The 19,930-nt window shown below is 36.2% G+C and overlaps 2 protein-coding genes across 3 annotated transcripts; one reads left to right on the top strand and one right to left on the bottom strand.

Annotated features, from left to right (window-relative positions):
- Positions 1–2,112: 2,112 nt before the first annotated feature.
- Positions 2,113–4,949, bottom strand: LOC113119204 (SNARE-associated protein Snapin-like). Its single transcript, XM_026288491.1, has 4 exons — positions 4,791–4,949; positions 4,069–4,115; positions 2,779–2,897; positions 2,113–2,704 (listed from the first exon to the last, which is right to left on the bottom strand). The coding sequence occupies exons 1-4, from the start codon at positions 4,910–4,912 to the stop codon at positions 2,597–2,599; spliced, it is 396 nt and encodes a 131-aa protein (XP_026144276.1). The 5' UTR covers positions 4,913–4,949; the 3' UTR covers positions 2,113–2,596.
- Positions 4,950–7,243: 2,294 nt separating this feature from the next.
- Positions 7,244–14,525, top strand: LOC113119203 (chromatin target of PRMT1 protein-like). Of its 2 annotated transcripts, none has more exons than XM_026288490.1 (6): positions 7,244–7,527; positions 9,126–9,217; positions 10,220–10,370; positions 11,490–11,667; positions 12,144–12,272; positions 13,718–14,525. In XM_026288490.1, exons 2-6 carry the CDS (start codon positions 9,153–9,155, stop codon positions 13,915–13,917), a joined length of 723 nt encoding a protein of 240 aa, XP_026144275.1. In that variant the 5' UTR covers positions 7,244–7,527; positions 9,126–9,152; the 3' UTR covers positions 13,918–14,525. The 2 variants fall into 2 exon arrangements, with proteins under 2 accessions (XP_026144275.1, XP_026144274.1); XM_026288489.1 differs by having other exon boundaries at positions 7,245–7,527; positions 12,138–12,272.
- The last annotated feature ends 5,405 nt before the right edge of the window (positions 14,526–19,930 follow it).

Below are 19,930 nucleotides of genomic sequence, written 5' to 3'. Positions count from 1 at the left end.
TAAATTTATTTTCAGTTGTAACTTTGATATTAATTAAATGTCGATGGGCAAAAAATACACCTAGTTATATACAGTTTAATCTTGAGCTTTGTCGATTTCTTAAATCACTGGAGGATGCAAAAAAAAAAAAAAAAAGACTAAAAATGTTGCAAGGTCTTGAAATTCTATCCATTTTAAGAATTGTTGTATTTATTTTGTAGATAAAGATATGGATTTGACTTCAATACCCATGTGTATATAGATATTCATCCTTGTATTTTTGTCTTTGTTTTTTATAATTATTTATTTATTTTATTTTTTAGTAATTCTCTTTTTTTAAATTTATTATTATTATTATTGTAATTTATATATATGTTTTTACTGTTTGTTGTTGTTGTCGTTATTCTGTATTATCATTTTTATTTAATTGTTGTGTTTCTTGTTACTGAATAAAGCATAATAATAATAATAATAATAATACAAAACTACTTTTAGACTAGCACAATACTGGTGTGTTACAAATCGCGTAATTTACTACTTGCACACTAATCTGTGACGTTTTCACATTTAATATTCCAATTAGAAAACGTGCACTTTCAATACCAAGAAGATGATGCACTTAAAACGGTCATGAAACCCTAAAGCACATTTTTTGAGATGTTAACATATATTTTTATGTTGCACATCAGTGAAAACAATAGTATCGCTCATTATGTCTACAACTAAGGATATTTTTAATACTAATACTTTCTTTTTAGTAATTTCGTTCTTCCGGTCCAAAAAGCAAAATAACCAAAAAATGAAACATGCACTATGTAGTCAAACATGTAGTGTATGAATTTAATAAAGTAATTTTGTCATTTATAATTGGAGTCCTAAAGCCCCTCCCCCTTCGCTACTTAATTAAACCTTCGATAGTTGAGTGCATTAAGTGTGCAATATTCCACACTTAATTCTTTGGTTATTTAAGTGCATCATTTTGGATTTTCACTGTGAACACACTATTTATACTACAAAACGTAACCGAATAGTGTACAAGCCCACGATTTGGCACGCACTGATGGTGTATAAGTGCATAGTGAATAGTGCGTCATTTGGGACACAGTTCTTCTTCTCTAACCCCACTGACGACTTTAATGAAGCACTAATATGTACAACGGTGCCCAGAATTCCACATCGAACATCTGGGATTTATAAAACAATAAACAAAGCATAAAATACAAACGATCAGATTTCTCACTACTTATGGATACAAATAGATATATTTTACAGGAACAGCATACAGTGGCATGCGCATCTTTTAGCCAAGTTTGCATATGCAGTGAGCATCATGAGCGGACTCCTAAAGGCTTTTACTCTTTCATTTTAGTTGTTGCAGTCAAGTGATTTTCAGCAATCTGTCTTTAATCTCTCATCAGCAGAGTAACTTTTAGGCCCCTCATATGATTCCAGCTTCCTCCTTGATAGATTCCGTCCCTTGACCTTTCACCTGTCCTGAAATCTTGTCCTAACCCTCTCCCTTTCAGCCTTCATCGGCCCTTTCCCCTATTCTCTTGCAAAAGCATACACTATTTACATAAAACACGTGCATGCCTATGATTTAGCTGCTGATTCAATAATAATGCAATGCCATGGATACCTGGGTGCTGGATAAGTTCATTTCCCCGCTAAAATTGTTGTTTATATCTACACACTTGTATTGGCTTGATCTGTGATTTATATTCAAGTAATTCTAACACTCTTAAATGGAGTCTTCAGTGGCTATATATTTTTTTTTTTAAATGGCAAGTGCACACAAAAATGAAAATTCTGTTACACATCATTCTAAAGACAAAAAACATGAGAGATTACTTGCTCACCAGTGGATCCTCTGCAGTGAATGGGTGCCGTCAGAATCAGAGTCCAAACTGCTGATAGTTCTTACAAACATACAGGTTTTCACTTCACAAGATGTTAACTGATTGACTGGAGTGATGTGGATTACTGTGATGTTTTTATCAGCTGTTTGGAGTCTCATTCTGACGGCACCCATTCACTGCAGAGGATCCACTGGTGAACAAGTGATGTAGTTGTTCTGATGGAGAAACAAACTCATCCACATCTTGGATGGCCTGAGGATGTGTACAGTTTCAGTTTTGGGTGAATGATTCCTTTTAATACATTAAGCACATTTGCAACAGAAAATAATTAGATAAAAACATGTACAGAGTATAAACCCAAGAACAAATATGGTAAGACTGACAGTGGAATATTTGCAGGTGAATTAGTCTTGATATTTTCACTGACAGTTCTGATAAACAATAATTATTCAAACCCTACATCTGCAAATTATTAACAAATCCACAGCATTGCATTTGTCAGCAACAGTTAAATTCATAAAGACAAATATTGTATTTAAAAGAAACATGTTCAAGAAAGAGATGAGTGCATATTTACACTGCTGTCTCCCTGACTACTCTCCAGTGAACTGACACTAATGCTGCAGTGCTCTGTTAGCAGTGCTTAGCATAGCCCAGCGCCCTTTAATGAGAAGAGGAGATTCTGCAGGTCTACAGCGTCAGTCCTTGGCATCGAGCACAGTGTAATGGTGCATTCCCACAATGTGTGATTTCGGACATCATGGTTTGCTGGGAGAGCGTGGAGTAAATGCTCCAGATGCCTCAAGCATGGTCTTCCTGCGTGCCGTCTCTTTAGCAACATTATGGTTCAGCCTTCGCAAACGCTCCTGCAACATAAAGATGGAGAAGAGGGCGAGAGCAAGCAGACTGATGTTTTATATTCAAAGTCTCAGTCTCTTACCTGTGCATTCTGGAGTATGTTGTTGACAAGCACCACTCTTCGTCTGGCATTAAGGAGTTTTTTCACATATGGATCTAAATCTAGTGCCACCTTCTGGTGTTCGTTGATCCTACACAGCTCTGCAGAAGAAAGGCTCACATGAGATCACATAATATTCATGAATTCTGCAGAAATTATACATTTTGTAATGTGGATGGATTATAAAATACTAATACTGCAAACAGACATACAGCCAAATCGTATATTCATTTATTCTATACCAAAAGAATTTCTAGTCCTAACACGTCACTTTCTAGGATGACATATGTTTGATTTTTCATGCTTTGACAGTTCTCTATAAATCCCACCTTCTCGCACGCAGTGATTGGTCGATCATGTACAATGCCTGCACGCTATTGGTCAAACTACTCTTCTTTCATTACGTTTTGCAAGTATCAAAACAATTGGAAACTTATAAACCCCAGCCAAAAGACCCTATTCAATAACTTTTTTTTGTGTGTGTGCGTCTATATATATATATATATATATATATATATATATATATATATATATATATATATATATATATATATATATATATATATATATATATATATGAACCTGGACCATAAAAGCAGTCTTAAGTACTCTCTGGGGTATATTTTTAGCAATAACCAAAATTATAGAATTTTTTTTTATGCCAAAAATTCTTAGGATATTAAGTAAAGACCATGTTCCATAAAGTTATTTAGTAAATTTCCTACCATAAATATATCAAAACTTAATTTTTGAATAGTAATATGCATTGCCAAGAATTAATTTGGACAAATTCAAAGGTGATTTTCCCAATATTTCGATTTTTTTTGCACCCTCAGATTACAGATTTTCTAATAGTTGTATATCTGCCAAATATTATCCTCCTGACAAACCATACATCAATGGAATGATAACTAAATCTCAATTAAAAAAACTGACTGGTTTTATGGTCGAGGGTCACAGACATAATATACATAAATGTACATGTATACACACATACACATATGATTGTGTTTCCGATATTATTATTATGGCATGTCATTTCCCAATTTAGCGGACATCAACATATATTCCATGTCACAAATATTTACAGAATATACATGTGTCTGTCAGATTTATTTTTTTACAATTAAAGGTTTAATTTTACATGTGATAGCTCACACACTGAAATAATATAAGAAGTTGTGAATGTTATAATAATTATATTATAAATATATAACACTCAGAATCTCCTTGAGCAGATAGTGATAGTTCATGAGACAAATACAAGCTTACCAGATGCCAAATTATCAATGTGTTCCCTGAGTTCCACTTGGCTTTCTCTGTAAAGATACATTTACAGTATATGAAAGGTAAACATTTAAGCGTCTGCTAAATGCATTAATTTATTTAATTTTATATAAATGATGTAGCTGTATAGGCCAGGCAAGTTTATTTATATAGCACATTTCGTACACAATGGTAATTCAAAGTGCTTTAAATAAAAGAAAGTAAAATAATCATGAAGAAAAATAATAACAAAAATAAGCAATAATAATAAAATAATAAAATAACTTTTTAAATGATTAAAACATTTAAAAACAGTTAGAAAATGATTTTACATAAAAAAAATAAAAAAAACAGTGAAAATATAGTGCAATCAGTTCGGACATTGCACAAGTGCTCATTCAATAAATGCACAACTAAACAGATGTGTTTTGAGTCTAGATTTAAATGTGACTAGTGTTTTAGCACATCTGATCTCATATAATTATACTCATGCACGCTTAGAAATCCATGACCATGAAACATATCTCAAACATCGTGCGATACTGCGAGAATGTAATAAATAAACAAAATGAACAGCCCCTAGACAGTAAAAGAAGGTTACAGCATCCCAGAGTCACGAGACCCGTCATGTTGACAGGCATTAGCATGTTAGCACACAGAACTAATCGTTTTGAATTAAACATTTATCGGGTCTAAAAAACACTCGTACGTTTCCCAGAATGCACTACCTGACTGAGTGCACATGTGTGTCGAGCTGCTGTACAGCGGGACTCAGGAGATCCAGCAAACCCTCGGCGAGAGCATCTCTCCCTGAAGGGGTCTCCTCCACTGCTAGCGCGGCCATCTTCATACTGAGCGCTGATTGGACGCCGCTGCTCAGGGTTGCCAGGTCTTGAAAACAAAACTAGTTCGATCCACCGATCTATAGCTATTATCGATCAGTGGCCAAATTTGGAGTGGGGTACCACGGTAGAAATTGTGTTCCAGAGATAAAATACACGTTATTTTTATACAAAGCTATATATCACGTTATTAAGGTCGCTTAAACCCGCGGAAACAGTGTTAAAGTAGAAAATCAGTAAAACCGCGGACTTGGCAACACTGGCGTTAGTCACTGCGTCTTTAGCGAAAGTACAAGAGCGGTGCGATGATTTGTAAATCAGTGTATCTCCAAATTTATGGATATGGCTGTGTTCAAATACAATAGTGGACTAATGTTAGCTTATTGCTTTCTACATACGGTGTGTATTGTTCAGAGACAACAAATAAAGATATAAAGAAAAGATGGTACTGGCGTCTTTATTCCATGTGGCACACAAAGCATGTCTCCATTACCAACACTTCCTCTAGGGAATGCACTTCATTTTATACAATACATTACTGCCACCTACAGGCATAAATCAGTACTCATCACAATAGATACTCATTACACGGTGCAGAATGTGAAAGTAGCACAACAGTATGTGATGGTGAACAGTACACATAAAGCACACTTCAGCAACTAGCATTCATTTAAAGCAGTGAAAGTACTGACACAATTTAGAAAACAAAAAAATATGCACAAATTAAAAAAACAATATAAAAAAATGTCGATTAAAATAAATGGATAATAAAAATTAAAAGAATAAAAATAAATAAACACATACAGCACATCTGTAAATATAAATAAGTGTGTTAATGTAATATAATCTAAATGTTTTCAAGATAATTATAAAGTTAATTTTTCACAGCATGTATTTGGGATTTTATACATGAAAATGTAAAAATTGGCTGTCTTCTATTTCAGAATAAGGATTATTGCATGAAGATGATCATTTGAGAGTCTGTTGCATGTTAACTTTTGCGGTCATTCTACAGAAATGTACATTTTTGGTGTGGACAAGATGTCTTAAAATGTATTTCTTTTTCTAGAATTTAAACTTAAGCCATGTTATTAGATTACCTTTATGAATAGGCTATAAATAAATGACAGCTTAATGATTTGTCTATCTTTTTTGTACATTTATTTACCCATGAGAAAGGTAATACCAGTGATGATTTTTATGAAAAATGCATTTGTGTCATTCTGTGTCAGCTCAACCAGAGGTCCCCGGCTCAAGCTGAACGATGTCCCTACAGAATCCAAAAGAAAGGTTTATTAACAACTAGAATCTAAAACCATATTGCAATATTTTTAAAACTTCTTGAGTTACAGGAAGGAAAACCTTGGAAAATAATAAATATATGATACTCTGACAGACCTATGTTCAGTGCATGTTGTTCTGATAGAAAGACCCACATTTGGTTTTTGACCACTTAAAATATGTAAGATTTAATGATTTAACTACTCCTGTAGACCAAATTGAACTTCCAATATTTTTGGAACAGAATAAAATAGGGCCTTAAAAATAAAGACCTCTAAAGAAAAGTTTGTTAAGACCCAATATCTAAAAGGGAATTGAGATATCTTTAATATTTTTTGAGCTACAGGCCTACAAAAACTGTGGCGAAAAAGCTTGAAAAGTGCGCATTCCTCATCTTTGAATGGTCACCATTGGCACATAATGCAACAAAGATTGCTACAGATTTTACAAATAGACCTAACAATCTCTGAGTAAGAGTAAGATAATGGTGCTCTCATCTTTCTGAAGTCATTTTTAACACCGTAATTTGGCTCTGAAGCTCAGGTGAAAATGGCCAAGTGGGGATAATGAGCAGTTTTGTGCTGCTTGGAATTCTATAGAATTAATTTAAAAACAAACATTGCCACATTGATGACTCAACAATTGTTCAAATAACATATTGTTTAAAAAAAAAAAAAAAAAAAAAAAAATTGTACCCCTAAAGTATTATCAAGTGTAGCTAATATTTCTGTAAAGGCTACAGACAAATTGGCATTTCAGTAGAATGACCCTTTTCATTAAAATAACAATAATAATTATAAATATACATGTTTTATACAATAATTTAGCTATTGTGTGCAATATTTTTAATTATTTAAATGATTTTGTTTCAACAACGGAGGAAGACAGGAAGAATATTGTAATTTCTAAAATGTAATTTAAAATGGTTAAACCTGCCCAGAACATCTTAAAAAGTTCCGTAACGTTTAATAATATATAGAAAATATTTAATATCTACAATCTTGACGCACGCTCAACGTCCACGCACAACTAGAAAATCTCGCGATATCTGACGTAGATCTCCATTTTCCTCGCTCGAGCAGCTGTTGCTAGCACCATTTTGTGATGAATGAGGGGAGGTAGTTAGAGTCGCGGATTAGACGTAGATTGGTGTTATATACCCACTTTTCTGGGATATAGCTTTGTTTTTAAGTTCTTAGATATATTAAGAAGAAGGAGCGTTAGTTGTACAGTTGTCGTGCGCTAAGTAGAGAAGTTTGGAGCGTGATTGTGTCGAGTCAGCGAGCGCTAAGCTAATAACGTTACACAGCTAACATATCTACTCGAGTCTTTTAGAGAAAAGGTGAGAGTTAAATATATCTTACACATTAACATATAAAATTAGAGTGGTTAATATGTGAATAAGAACGATATTTGTGTGTTACGTTGATATTGAAATAAAGCTGATGAGCAGTCGTACAGTTATGTAAATCCTTCTGTTTAACCATCTAGTATTGTTGTTTTATCATTATGTATGATATTTTTAAACACACTGAGCTCCTGAACAGCGTTTATGAGCATCATTAGCACTATTATACCTACTGCAAACATGTAATGCTGTGTAGGTCTTAAATCTACTTAAGTTTGAAAAAAATAAATGTAAAATTTAAAAAAATAAATAATCAAGGGAATTAAAGGGAGTCTTTGGAGAAGGATAAAGGGAGAAAGGGTTGTTTTTTTTCTTTTTTGGCACAAATGTAATTTATTCTGAAGCAGTCTCATCAGAGCTCTAGAAAGTATTGCTTTAATCAGCATATTTTAGATATTTGCCTTCAATTGATTGCTGGTACACTTTTTAACTTTATGTAGGACGATATTTTCGTAAACTGATTAAATGTACGTGTCTCCATTAACACTGATTCTTACATTTGATCGATACGTTAAGTTAGAATAATAAGATACTATATGGTTGTTACTATTCAAATTAAATCGGTATCAACAAACTCTGTCTGTCCACTGCAGAGGAAACACAGAAGCTGCGTCGAAAGTGCCATTTAGATGCATTTACTCTGACTGTTTAATGAAGATAGGTTCCATAAATTAACTTACTCAAAATTGTAAATGCGTAAATAATGTTATTAATGTTTAACTTTTTTTGACATACAAATATGAAATGTTGGAAAAATGCAATGATACTTTTAAATATGATATTAAACCACCAGTAGGTGTGGCAAATCACTGTCTTAATGAGTGAATCACTGATTCAACCGATTCATTCAAATGTCTGATTCATTCAATAAATGAAGCAAGTAACCATTTTTATAAATGGCTCACTGAATCATTGACTCGTTCAAAAATGAGTCATTTATTAACTTAAGACTGTTGCGTGTTTCTCGGGGGGTGCGCGTCTGTGCTGCTGTGGCTTTGCTTAGAACTATTTTTGTTAGCGAAATGGAGCAAAAACGATCCGCAATGTGTCAAAATGTCAGTTAATGACTTCTATAAAATCAATGTCATATTTGCAATCGAGTTGAAAGTCGGTAAAACATCACTCCTGTTTGTGTGATGTTGCGTATATTATATATCTTTTTTCCTACCGCATCATTTGTTCACATTTGTTTCTTCGTGTGTGCTGTTCTTATAGTGTTGATTTCTCCGTGAGTCAGACTGGCTGCACGAGCCACAACTGACGCGATCTTGATACTGTCAATACATTATCCGTTATCAGTCACCGTTTACACAAAAGTAATAAAATCTGATTCATTCTTGCCAAAGTTTCCATGCTGCCCTAGTTATTGTTTATTCAAATTTTCTGTGATGTCTAAAAGGTTAAAAACCCTAGTCTAGGTAGTCATCTCCATTAGTAGTTTCGCCATTGATTTTCTTGTTTCTGTCTGTGAAACTTTCATTTCACGCAGCATAGATACCGAACATCTGTATTCTGCTGTTTCTCCCTTACAGGAGAGATCCCTGCGAGTCTGAAGGAACATGAGCGCCCCTTCTTCTCAAAAAGTCGTGCTGAAAAGCACCACCAAGGTGTCCCTGAATGAGCGGTGAGGCGCTACGCATCCTGACAGCATTATCTCAAGGCCAGGGGGAAAGCATACAGAGATAACTAAGGCACCAAGCCTCAAGACACGTGTACTATGGAGGTCATTGAGGGGGAGACATCAGACCTGACGCGGACGCTAGACCGCCCTCACGGTGTGCGCCGCTCACCCAACATGACCGCGATTACATGAGTGGACAATAAAGATCTGATCGCGTGCCGTGTTTGGCGAGGTGTCTCTTGTGTAAGCGGTGCACACTCGGAGGTGAGAGGGTAATGGTGAGGTAAGCCGACTGCACTGCAGAAGAGCATCCTCAGCCATGGGAATAAGATGATAATGCAGGATGGTGTGTGTGTGCCATCCGTGTTTCTCGCCCTCTCTAACACGAAAACACACACACTCTTGCTCTCTCTCTCTCTCTCAGATGAGTTTTTCTGCTCCTCCTCTGTGTTTCTCTCTTTCTCTGAGATCAAGGTGCTCAGTCCGTACCGAGACGTGACCTGTCCCCCCACAACCCCCTTCCCTTCTCATCAGAAGCGTCTCTCAGAACAGTGTGTCGGGTCACGGTCTTGGTTGTAAGTGGCTGGGTGTCCAGACACCCCTCTCTAGCCCCGGGTCGACTCCCCTTGTGGCGTCTCGGACTGATGACGTCACAGTGGGTTGATGCCGGCCCGTAAGTGGCAAACGCTCAGTAAAAAAACGCTCCCTCTTTTCTATCTCTGTGTTCTCTTTTCCCGCTAAAACCACATGTTGGGCGTTGGGTTTAAGCCAAATATGTTGGGGTGTCTCCACACATAATGGGGAGAGAGAGAGTAAATGAAAGCAGCTGTGGTCTAAGAAGGGCTTTCTCTTGATTGCTGCAGGATCCGCTGTAGCTGCGTCCATGCTGTGTGAAATGATTTGATTTGGAACCCTCCTTTCCTCGTATCCCCTTTCCCTCCTCTCTTTCTCTCTCTCTCTCTCTCTCTCTCTCTCTACCCTCCTTCTTCTGTTGTGTCCCACAAGCTTCACGAACATGCTGAAGAACAAGCAGCCGACAGTGAGTAGCATCCGGGCGAGCATGCAGCAGCAGCACATGGCCAGTGCGAGGAACCGCCGGCTCGCTCAGCAGATGGAGAACAGGCCCTCTGTGCAGGCTGCCCTGCAACACAAACAGGTAAGAGAGGAACCTGTGCAAAGATGAGCAACCATGACACTGATCTCATATAGATGGAGCTGCAGATCAGCTGCATTAACAGTACAAGTGAATGCAAAAAGCTATTGAATATGTACACTACTGTTTGCATTTTTATTGTTCGATTAATGTTTTTTTTCTCAGCAAGGGCACATTAAATTGATCAAAAGTGGCAGAAAGGACAATTATTTAAATTTTCTAAATTTATTTTTGAATTTTTAACTTTAACAAATCCCTTAAGTATTAACACAGAATTAAGTGTCACAACTGTTTTCAACATTGATAATGTTTCTTGAGCAGCATATTAGAGTGATTTCTGAAGATCAAGTGACACTGAAGACTGGAGGAATGATGCTGAAAATACAGCTTTGAGCACAGGAATCAATTACATTCTAAAATAAATATTCAAATAAAACGCATTGTAATAATATTTCAGATGCTGTATTTTTGATCAAATAAATGGAGCCATGGTGGCCATAAGAGACGACTTCAAATGTGTAACTTTTTTTATTACCCCAAATGTAAATAGTAGTGTAACATTGAAGTATGTCATTAATTAAATTTGCCCCTTTTTTTGTTCATAATGCACTATTAAGAAATTTTCAATGTCCAATTCTACGCGAAACAAAAATTAAATTTTATTCAAAGGAAAATTGTTGTCTCAATCGTTTAGTCTTTTTTGAGTAAATATGCTTAATGCATGAAACAACTATTTTAGTTTTCAGCTCACATCTGAACAAGTTTGCACAGGCATGTTGTTCAATTTTCTAGGAATTGTTTTAGGATAATGTTGTGGGTGGTGCAGCCAATCTACAGTTTACATGGTCATTTAATTTTGGTTAATAATGCTGTTACCTTTACAATCTGAATTCACAAAACTGCAGGCTCTCCGTTCATTCTGTTCTGAAACATGCGCTTTTTTGCATGGGTAAAACAAAGCTGTTGGTTTTTACATGTTGCATATCACGTTTCATTATTTTGTAATTCATTACAGATTTATTCCGAAACTCAATTCACATTGCTTTTATAAGTTAGGCATACCACATTTAATGACATTTAAGTCAGCCCAGAGTAACAATCCTTCATATCACCCGCCTGTAGAGCCTAAAACAGCGCCTTGGGAAGAGCAACATTCAGGCCAGGCTGGGTCGGCCCATCGGCTCGCTGATGCCGGGAGGCGGCAGAGGGCGAGGATTTCCTGGAGGATTTCGAGGAGCTGGACGAGGACTGCGGGGAAGAGGAAGAGGTGGAGGCATGAGAGGAGCTCTCTCTCTAAGAGGTGACACGGCTGTTTGTGTTCTCCAGTGCACTACTAGTTTACTGTTAATTAAACTAAAGCTGATTTATACACAAACACAGGTTCTAATTATGTGGCTTTATTATTTTTTTGTATCTTGTATTGTCTACTACTGCATTTTTATTTCAATGTATAATCCTTGTTCGCCAAGTAATAACCTGTGAAGCTGATGTGGCAATAAACTTAAGTCAAGATTGAGATCATTTGGGGATCATTTTTGCAGTTGAAATAAAAATGGAGAATCCAGTTGTAATTTTGACTCATTGCAGATCTTGAATTATCTTTAGTTTTTGAAAGAAGTTCACAGTAAAAGTCATGGCATTGTCCTTTGTGGTTAAACAATGGGATTCTTAGTAATGGTGTTTATAGATGAACTGCAGGTACTCCCTTGTGCACTCTGGAAATAGTTTTTACCTTCATTTTCATGTGAAGAAATGATCTTTTTCTGTTAGGTGCAGGTCAGATGAGAGGACGGGGTGGTCCTGGACGTATCGGTCTCCGTCGAGGCATGCGTTATCGCGGAGGAGCTCCAGGACGAGGTGCTATGGGCGGCCGAGGAGCAGCACGTGGAGCACCTGGAGGAAGAGGTTAGAAATACTAGGGCTGGGCCGTATGGACAAAAAATAAAATATTTTAGGGCTGAAACGCGATATACGGTGTATCTCAGTATTTTCTGTTTGGATAAAAAATGTATTTCATTAATTCTGCCCAATGTTGTCCCAATGAAACAATGTTTATATTAAAGACAATGTAAGCAAATATAGTGAAAGTATAGGATGTGCTGTCCATTATGTGTAAAAAGGCACTAAAATCATATTGCATTCCAATATTGTGACATTACAAACAAAAATAATGCCTTTTAAAGCAGAAGTTCAATTCACTAAGCTAAAAATGAAAAGATATTACCCTATTACTGTGATCTGCTATTATAAAATACGCTTGTTAGTTACATTTATTTACCGTAAATTGATTGTTTCCTCTTGCCTTGATGTGGCGTTAAATCATTAACAAACTTGTAGGTTTAAAATTCGACAATGGCGCAATTATTGCGCTCCGTCTGTTTGGTGCGCCTGTTCACTGAAGTACGTAGGCCAGTGGAGAATCACATGCAGAAGGCTCCTGACAGCAAAATGGAAATATTTCCATGATTGTCTAATGTTTACAGATGGAGACTGCACCTGTAAGTTATGTACTGATGAAAATGCACATCTCAAACACACTAAACGGCGCGAATAGCGGACATGAGTCTGTCAGAGCATCTGATGGGGCAAGCCGCTTTAAACTATGCATGTTAACTATATCTTACGACTGATTTTAAAGTCCTTGATACAAAGCATGTCTCATGTTTAGGAAAAACTAGATTATGCACTTTACCAGCAGCAGCTGACTCCGTGATTCAGATGGGCGAGTATCAAACTACTGCATATCAAGAAAAATGGTATTGCAATATCAATACCATTGCCATCACCAGTGAATCAAGTCCTGCCGTACATATTCATGTTCATGTACATCACAATAAGGAAAAATACTCATTTCAATGAGCTTTGAACATAAAAAAAAAATGCAGTCTTCTACCAAGTTAGCGTTTTCTGTTTTGTGCTTAAAGGATAAGTCCATTTCCAGAATAAAAACTTCCTGATAATTTACTCACCCCCATGTCTGTCTGTCTTCAGTCACAAAGAAATTAGTTTTTTTGGTGGCAATGATTTCAAGGTCAAAATACAGCTTCAAAGGGCTCTACATGCCTACAGACGCGCATCGCAGCCAAGCATTTGTGGTTCAAAAGTGTATAAGTATAATTGAAAGAAAATGATTGTTTTGGTAGATTCGGCCTTTATAGCCCTTTGAGGCTGCACTGAAACTGCATTTTTTTTTTTTTTTTTCTTGAAAACATTAGCCAATCCTGGAACGTTTTCCTCAAACGTCATTTGTTTGTGACTGAAAAAAGAAAGACATGAACATCTTGGATGACATGGAGGTGAGTAAATGATCCTTTAGATGTGACACTAAAGTCTGTGCTTGTCTCTGTTAGGCCGCGGGGGTCTGAGAGGTCGTGGAGGGTTTGCAGGAAGGGGTCGTGGACGCGGCAGAGGCCGAGGAGCAGGCCGTCCCGTCGTCACACGAGAGCAGTTGGACAACCAGCTTGATGCTTACATGTCCAAGACCAAGGGCCATCTGGACGCCGAGCTGGACGCGTACATGGCCCAGGCAGACCCTGAGAGCATGGAGTAACCAGAGACCGCAGCCCCCTGAAGATCTGCAGAGAATAGACTGATTGACCAGACACACGTCCAGTACCATTGAAGCTGTTGCTCTTGGACACTCCCTGAGAAGACGTTTTAAACTTGAAGGCTGTACAAAGTTATGTATTATCCCTGTTACCTTCAAAGATTTGTGAGCAGCCACTCGCCTTTTCTACTCTTTAACCACGGTTCTTAAACACAAGTCATCTTAGAAAACGTTTTGGAAGTGAAGAAGAAAAAAAAAACTTGTTTTCAACTGAGCTATAATAATAGACATTGTGTTTATTTTTTGGCTGAATTTCAGAAAATGGCCCCATGTGTGAGGAAGTACATTTGATCGTCTGGTGTGGAAAAGTGGTTTATATAGATGAACAGCTGTTAATTACCGTAATGCTCTACAAATGAAACTTACCTTTTTATTATTGTATTTTTATTATGTTTTAAAGTAGAACTTTTATTCAGTATACACAATCTAGATAAGTCTTTTTCTGTTTTTGTCAGACACAAAATATGTTTTAAAGGTATATTGTAACCTGCAACCAAACTTAATTTTTTTTCTTTCTTTTGGCTTCAAATAAATCTTGGCCATAAGACTCATGTGCTTTCTTAAGGATATTATCAACTAACTTTATAGACATTAATTTTTTTTTTTTTTTTTTTTTTTTTACAAGTTTCAAATATTAAGTATCTCCAAAAGAAGGAGATATAAAGCTGTCTGTGTGTGGTATTTCATTTATTTTCTTCAAAGCATAATTTAGATGGGAATAATTCAATGTTTTTTGGGGTGTATGAGTGTATACAGTGAGAACTGTACATAACTCTGTTCTATGCTCTACACATATCAAAGGCATTAGATTGTAAAATATATTTTACAATACACAGGATGGTTGAAACATCAAAAACATGAAATCGGAGGCTAGTTCTAAAAGAAAAAGAGATCATGAGGTCCCGATGGTTTAGGAATAGGTAATAAAAACATTACAAATCCATTTAAGACTATGAAAAATGTAAAACCTTTTTAACATGATTTACACATTCTGTCTTATGTTGCAAGCATTCATAATTATATATTATACAAACAAAAATTAATCGTTTGACTACACTTTTTTTCTCTCTCTAAATAGGTGAAAGAGGTTCAGATGACTCCGTTTGGGAATGCCTGCATTACATGTAAATAAGAAATAACGTGAAGTTTTTGCAATTTCAGTGTGTTTGAAAGATAAAAGCCCACCCAATGATATAGTAATAGGCTACATGGTGAAATAACCTAATTCAGATAAAACGTGATGAAATCTTGAAAGACTTCTTACACCTAAAGTGATTTTTATAAATCAGTTGTTAAATGCTGTGTTTGCACCTGATTATTGCCTGATCTCTGTGTGAATGTCCATTAAACTGGGAGACTTTCTGAGTCACGATTATTCTTAAATGTAATTACAGTCACTTAATTTCTGGAATCTGATTACCTAATTCAGATTACATGTAATTAATGACTACAAAGCACTGTTAATTGTCTTCGCTGGACATATGCAAGATATTACAACCGCATTACTGAGTATTTGTCGTGTTGTTTATGGGCTTTGTTGTTTAAATCTGCTTCGCGCGGGAAAAGTTGAGGCCGCACAGCACACGCGAGATGATGCTTGAATCCATTGAGGTTACAGGTGAGTCTGTTAGGATATGATGTTACAACACTGTTCTTCAGAGGATTGCACACATGTAATGACCATCTGCTTTACTCAATTGAAGTGGATGTTAAACTAAAACGAGATTTCTTAGAATTAATTGCAAACTTGAAAGGAACCGATTTCATACATTCGAATTCACCGAGATTAGACTACCACGACACTGTTTAAATACACCAGAAAGTAAAATGAGTTCACTGTTGTGCCGAATTCATTGACTTGCGTCTAAGTCTACTTTATGCATGATATATCATCCAATGAAGCCCTAAGGTCATCATTTCGAGAGGCACGTGGACTGTTGCTGCCATTGTGTGCCACATGACGTTAACACTGATACAGTAAATGCATCCTTATTCTCTCTTCCTAAAATGATGTAATAATACATAACGGTACTTTTATTCACTCAGCGTGCTGTGCTGTTCGGATTTGTTTCTAGTTTTTGTTGGATTCAAGGTTAAGGGGAGATGGGGATGCAGCAATGAATGGACAATTACAGGCTGGTCTCGAGTTTAGGACCAGCAGCATTTCCTTTACTTGAAATCCCACCTAGTGCTTTTGGTTATCCCATCCTAATATGTTTTGTTATTTGAACATTGGGATGGTTTGGCCCACGAAGCATCCTTTCGTTGGTTTGGCCCACGAAGCATCCTTTCGTTGTATCCTTCGTGGCCTGGAAAATGAAGGGGCACATTTCAAGGCCACTTTTGAAGGAGGCTTTGAAATGGATTGCCTTCATCGAGCCACTGAAAGGATACATGTCATATTGCATTGACTTTGGCAGACGGTGCTTGCGATTGCAGATTAGCACTAGTGTCTAGCAAATTGTGTTACCTTAAAATTCACAGAGACATAAATTCATACTTTGGTTTTGTTTTTAATTGTATTGCATGCTGCATAGCTTTAAAAAGGACTTCGGAGAGGATTAGCAAATGTTTATTGCACTTGAAATAAACACTGACTCTTCAGTTTCGTACATTCAGCATATAATAAGTTAGAAACAGGTGCTTTATGTCTCAGGCTCAGCAGCTCAAAACAATGATTTGCAAATGCATGAGTTGCCAACAACACAGTCAGACTAATAAACCTCTCTGAAGGTTAAAGAGTTCATTATTTAATTGAATTCAGTTTCCCGCTAGCTATTAAACACTGAGAGACCACTTTATACAGGGCATCAGAGATCCCATTATAGCTTTCCTGGCTGCAAAAGCCAACAAAAACAACATAGCAAGTTATATTTAATGGATTATTGTTTAATGTAGGGTATAGTGGCTGTATTAGACCTTAGGTGCTGCAGCAAAGTATTACTGATTCATTTCTGACCATTATATTGATTATCTCAGAGTACCGAGCTCATTAATCATGCGTAACCTGATGGATCACAATCAGTTTTCATAAATCCACACAACACCAAAGCCCCAGCTGTATTGTGTGTACATACATAACAACTGATCGTATGCTTCTGCAAGCATTTCACTTACACAGTTTTATCTTAAAGCACAAGCCGCCCCATTTATCGTCCTACTACACAAGGGAACCTTATTAATTAAGGCTCCTATGAGAAGTTTCCTGAAGATCCTCAGACACAGAGACAAGATTGACTTCCAGCTGCTCATGGCTCTGGGAAATTCATGGCTCTCCATCTCTGCATCTCCTTTGAGTTTGATTGTGTTTAATGTGCACTTGAGAACAAAACACGAGCCAGCCATCTTCCCATACTTGTAATGGGAAGCACAGAAAGAGAAGCTTTAAGGACTTAAAAAAGTTTGATAGTCTCACAATTGAAAAACTGCATTGACATGTTTCCCCAAATCACGCAGATTTTAACTTTTGACTGTGTGTGTGTTGTGCAGGTGTCGTATGAGGACGTGGAGCACCTGAAGAGTCCCTCACTTCCTGCAGGACCCAGCGCTCTACACAGAGCAGCTTCATACAATCATGAACCGATGAGGAGCTGTGCATACTTCTCTGAACACGTGACCTCTAACCTCCCGCACGAATCTCACAAAACCTGTCCAGGTCATACATTACCACGCATAAACAAAAACAGGTTCAGGTCGTATTTCACTAAAAACGAAGATAAAATGACATTGAGCATTAAATATTAGTGAATTTTCTAATTATTTGAAAGACACTCAGGGCCTCTCACCTCAGATTCTTGTACTTCATGTTCCTTATTTAGTGTAGATTTACAAAGATCTCATTTCAAATACTGTAATGTGAAAATGAATTACATCACAGTCATTAATCATTACCAATATTACAAAACGTAAAAACAACTGACCAAATTACTATGCAATATTAGCTCTAAAGGTTTTTTTTTTTTTTTTAATGAGTTTTACCTTGAGGTGGGTTTGGAAAATTAAGAGATTTCACAATAATCAATCTATATAGGGGACATGTGCTTCTTCCTCTTTTAGGGGATACCGAGGGGCCAAATTACAGACTGCCAAACATTCATATGTACTACAAGATCCTTAAACTCCTTATTTCCTGAAGTTTTATGACATTTTACTTTTTGTATCATATAAACTGCTTGTATAATGGTTTTCATGTTTATGATGGCATCTATTTTACAATATAACTTTTGAATGATTTAAATTTTTAATAGTTGATGATTACAAAAAGAGTCATTTTCTGAGTGCCAAGATGTTAATCTTTGATTAAAAGGGTTTCTTTATGGAAGTAGACAGCCCTATACTAAATATACAGTATATAAATAACAATCTCAACCTTAACTATATTGTTGAGGTGTATGACCTTTGACCTTGCTCTTTTCCTGGCATTTTCCCATAGAATCAAAAAGCACTTTAAAGTGCCTATAAAATGATTTCATGGCCCATGACAACTTCTCCATATGATCTTAATATATCTAAATTAATTAAATCAATTCATGCCATTGCATTCAGACAAGCGCTGTTCAGATGTTGAATTAAATTGAAATTATTTCAGATATTTTTCAGATGTAGTTTATTGTCTCTTGAATACAGTGTTTGCTTGGTTCATAGGAAGTAGCTCCATCTTATTCTTTTTAGGTTGTGTCTCCAATGTCCACCACAATTCGTTACTTAAATTATTATTAAGATTTATAAGTCAAATATGCAGTATTGTTTCATGGGGACCTTAAAGCCAATGTACTTTAGACATGACATCAGACTGATGGGCACAGGCCACTCCATCTTTAATCACAGGTGATTTTATCCATGACTTCAAACAAAGTATGCTCATTGTTTACAATCTCCATTCCCACAATGCCTGATCTTTTGGGGGTTTCAGTTTTCAGCTGCGCTTACACACACACACACACACACACACACACACACAGGCCCCATTAATCTCTATGAGGTCTTCTTGGCTTTCACACTTCCTGCAATCTGTGGGATTAAACAGGGATTGTTGTGTCATGTGGACATTCATGAGACTCCTAACATATGAACAAATTACCATCATTATATATACTGAAAAGCAGTTTTTATTGAGATCTGAGGCTAATATTAATCTTTTATTATACTCATAATCACATAATAATGATTCTATAAAATCATCTCATCCTTACTAAATCAGCACTAATTAATGTTGTATAAATGTGAAGGTAATCAAAGGCATTTGAACAGAACGAAGGATGAGTTTCACTTAAAAAAGTTGATTATTAATAGGAAATCAAAATGTAAATAAATGAAGCATTTTGATAATTATCTTAGTTTAAAAAAATTGTTTAACTGTAATATTTAAATACTCCTAAATGTCATATCAATCATTCATTATTATTTTATTTTGACATCTGATCTCTTATTAATTTTCCATCTAGTTATGAAATGCAAATTGAGGCAGTAAAAGTAAGTGGCCACTGGAGGACACACTGGACCGCTTTCCTGCCCTGCCAGAAAAACTATAATAAATAAACATAAATCCATGTTTTAAATTTCTTTATGAGTGTATATTTGTGTGCAATGTTTATAGAACATACTGTATATTTGATTTGACCCAACACGCAAATGTAAATATGCACAGCACACCGAAAATAAAACAAGGGCTTGCATTTTACATGCTTCACAACATGCACATTAAGTTATTTACAGAAAAAAAGCAATTAAAGGTGATTTTTTTAAAAGGATTTACTAACACTAAAAGATAATGTACACATTTCAGTATTCTTCTCTGTAGCTGTACGGCTCATCTGCCGAATTTCAGAAATAGAAATCTTATATTATTATAAATGTCTTTACTGTCCCTTCTGATCAGTTTGATGCTTAAAAAGTTTTCAAAATAATCTTTTGAATCTTAGTATGCAATACCTTACCCATGCCCCCCCCCCATAGG

This window comes from Carassius auratus, chromosome 19 (assembly GCF_003368295.1).
Source record: "Carassius auratus strain Wakin chromosome 19, ASM336829v1, whole genome shotgun sequence".
Lineage (NCBI taxonomy): Eukaryota > Metazoa > Chordata > Actinopteri > Cypriniformes > Cyprinidae > Carassius > Carassius auratus.
This window is presented reverse-complemented; position numbering and strand designations above follow the sequence as displayed.

Excerpts from the sequence above, each read along its gene's own strand:
- LOC113119204 (XM_026288491.1), bottom strand. The coding sequence starts at position 4,912 with ATGAAGATGGCCGCGCTAGCAGTGGAGGAGACCCCTTCAGGGAGAGAT. Across the intron at positions 4,116-4,790 it reads ACACATGTGCACTCAGTCAG|AGAAAGCCAAGTGGAACTCA; the intron begins GTAGTGCATTCT and ends GTATCTTTACAG. Across the intron at positions 2,898-4,068 it reads CATTGATAATTTGGCATCTG|AGCTGTGTAGGATCAACGAA; the intron begins GTAAGCTTGTAT and ends TTTCTTCTGCAG.
- LOC113119203 (XM_026288489.1), top strand. The coding sequence starts at position 9,153 with ATGAGCGCCCCTTCTTCTCAAAAAGTCGTGCTGAAAAGCACCACCAAG. Across the intron at positions 9,218-10,219 it reads AAGGTGTCCCTGAATGAGCG|CTTCACGAACATGCTGAAGA; the intron begins GTGAGGCGCTAC and ends GTGTCCCACAAG. Across the intron at positions 10,371-11,489 it reads CTGCCCTGCAACACAAACAG|AGCCTAAAACAGCGCCTTGG; the intron begins GTAAGAGAGGAA and ends ACCCGCCTGTAG.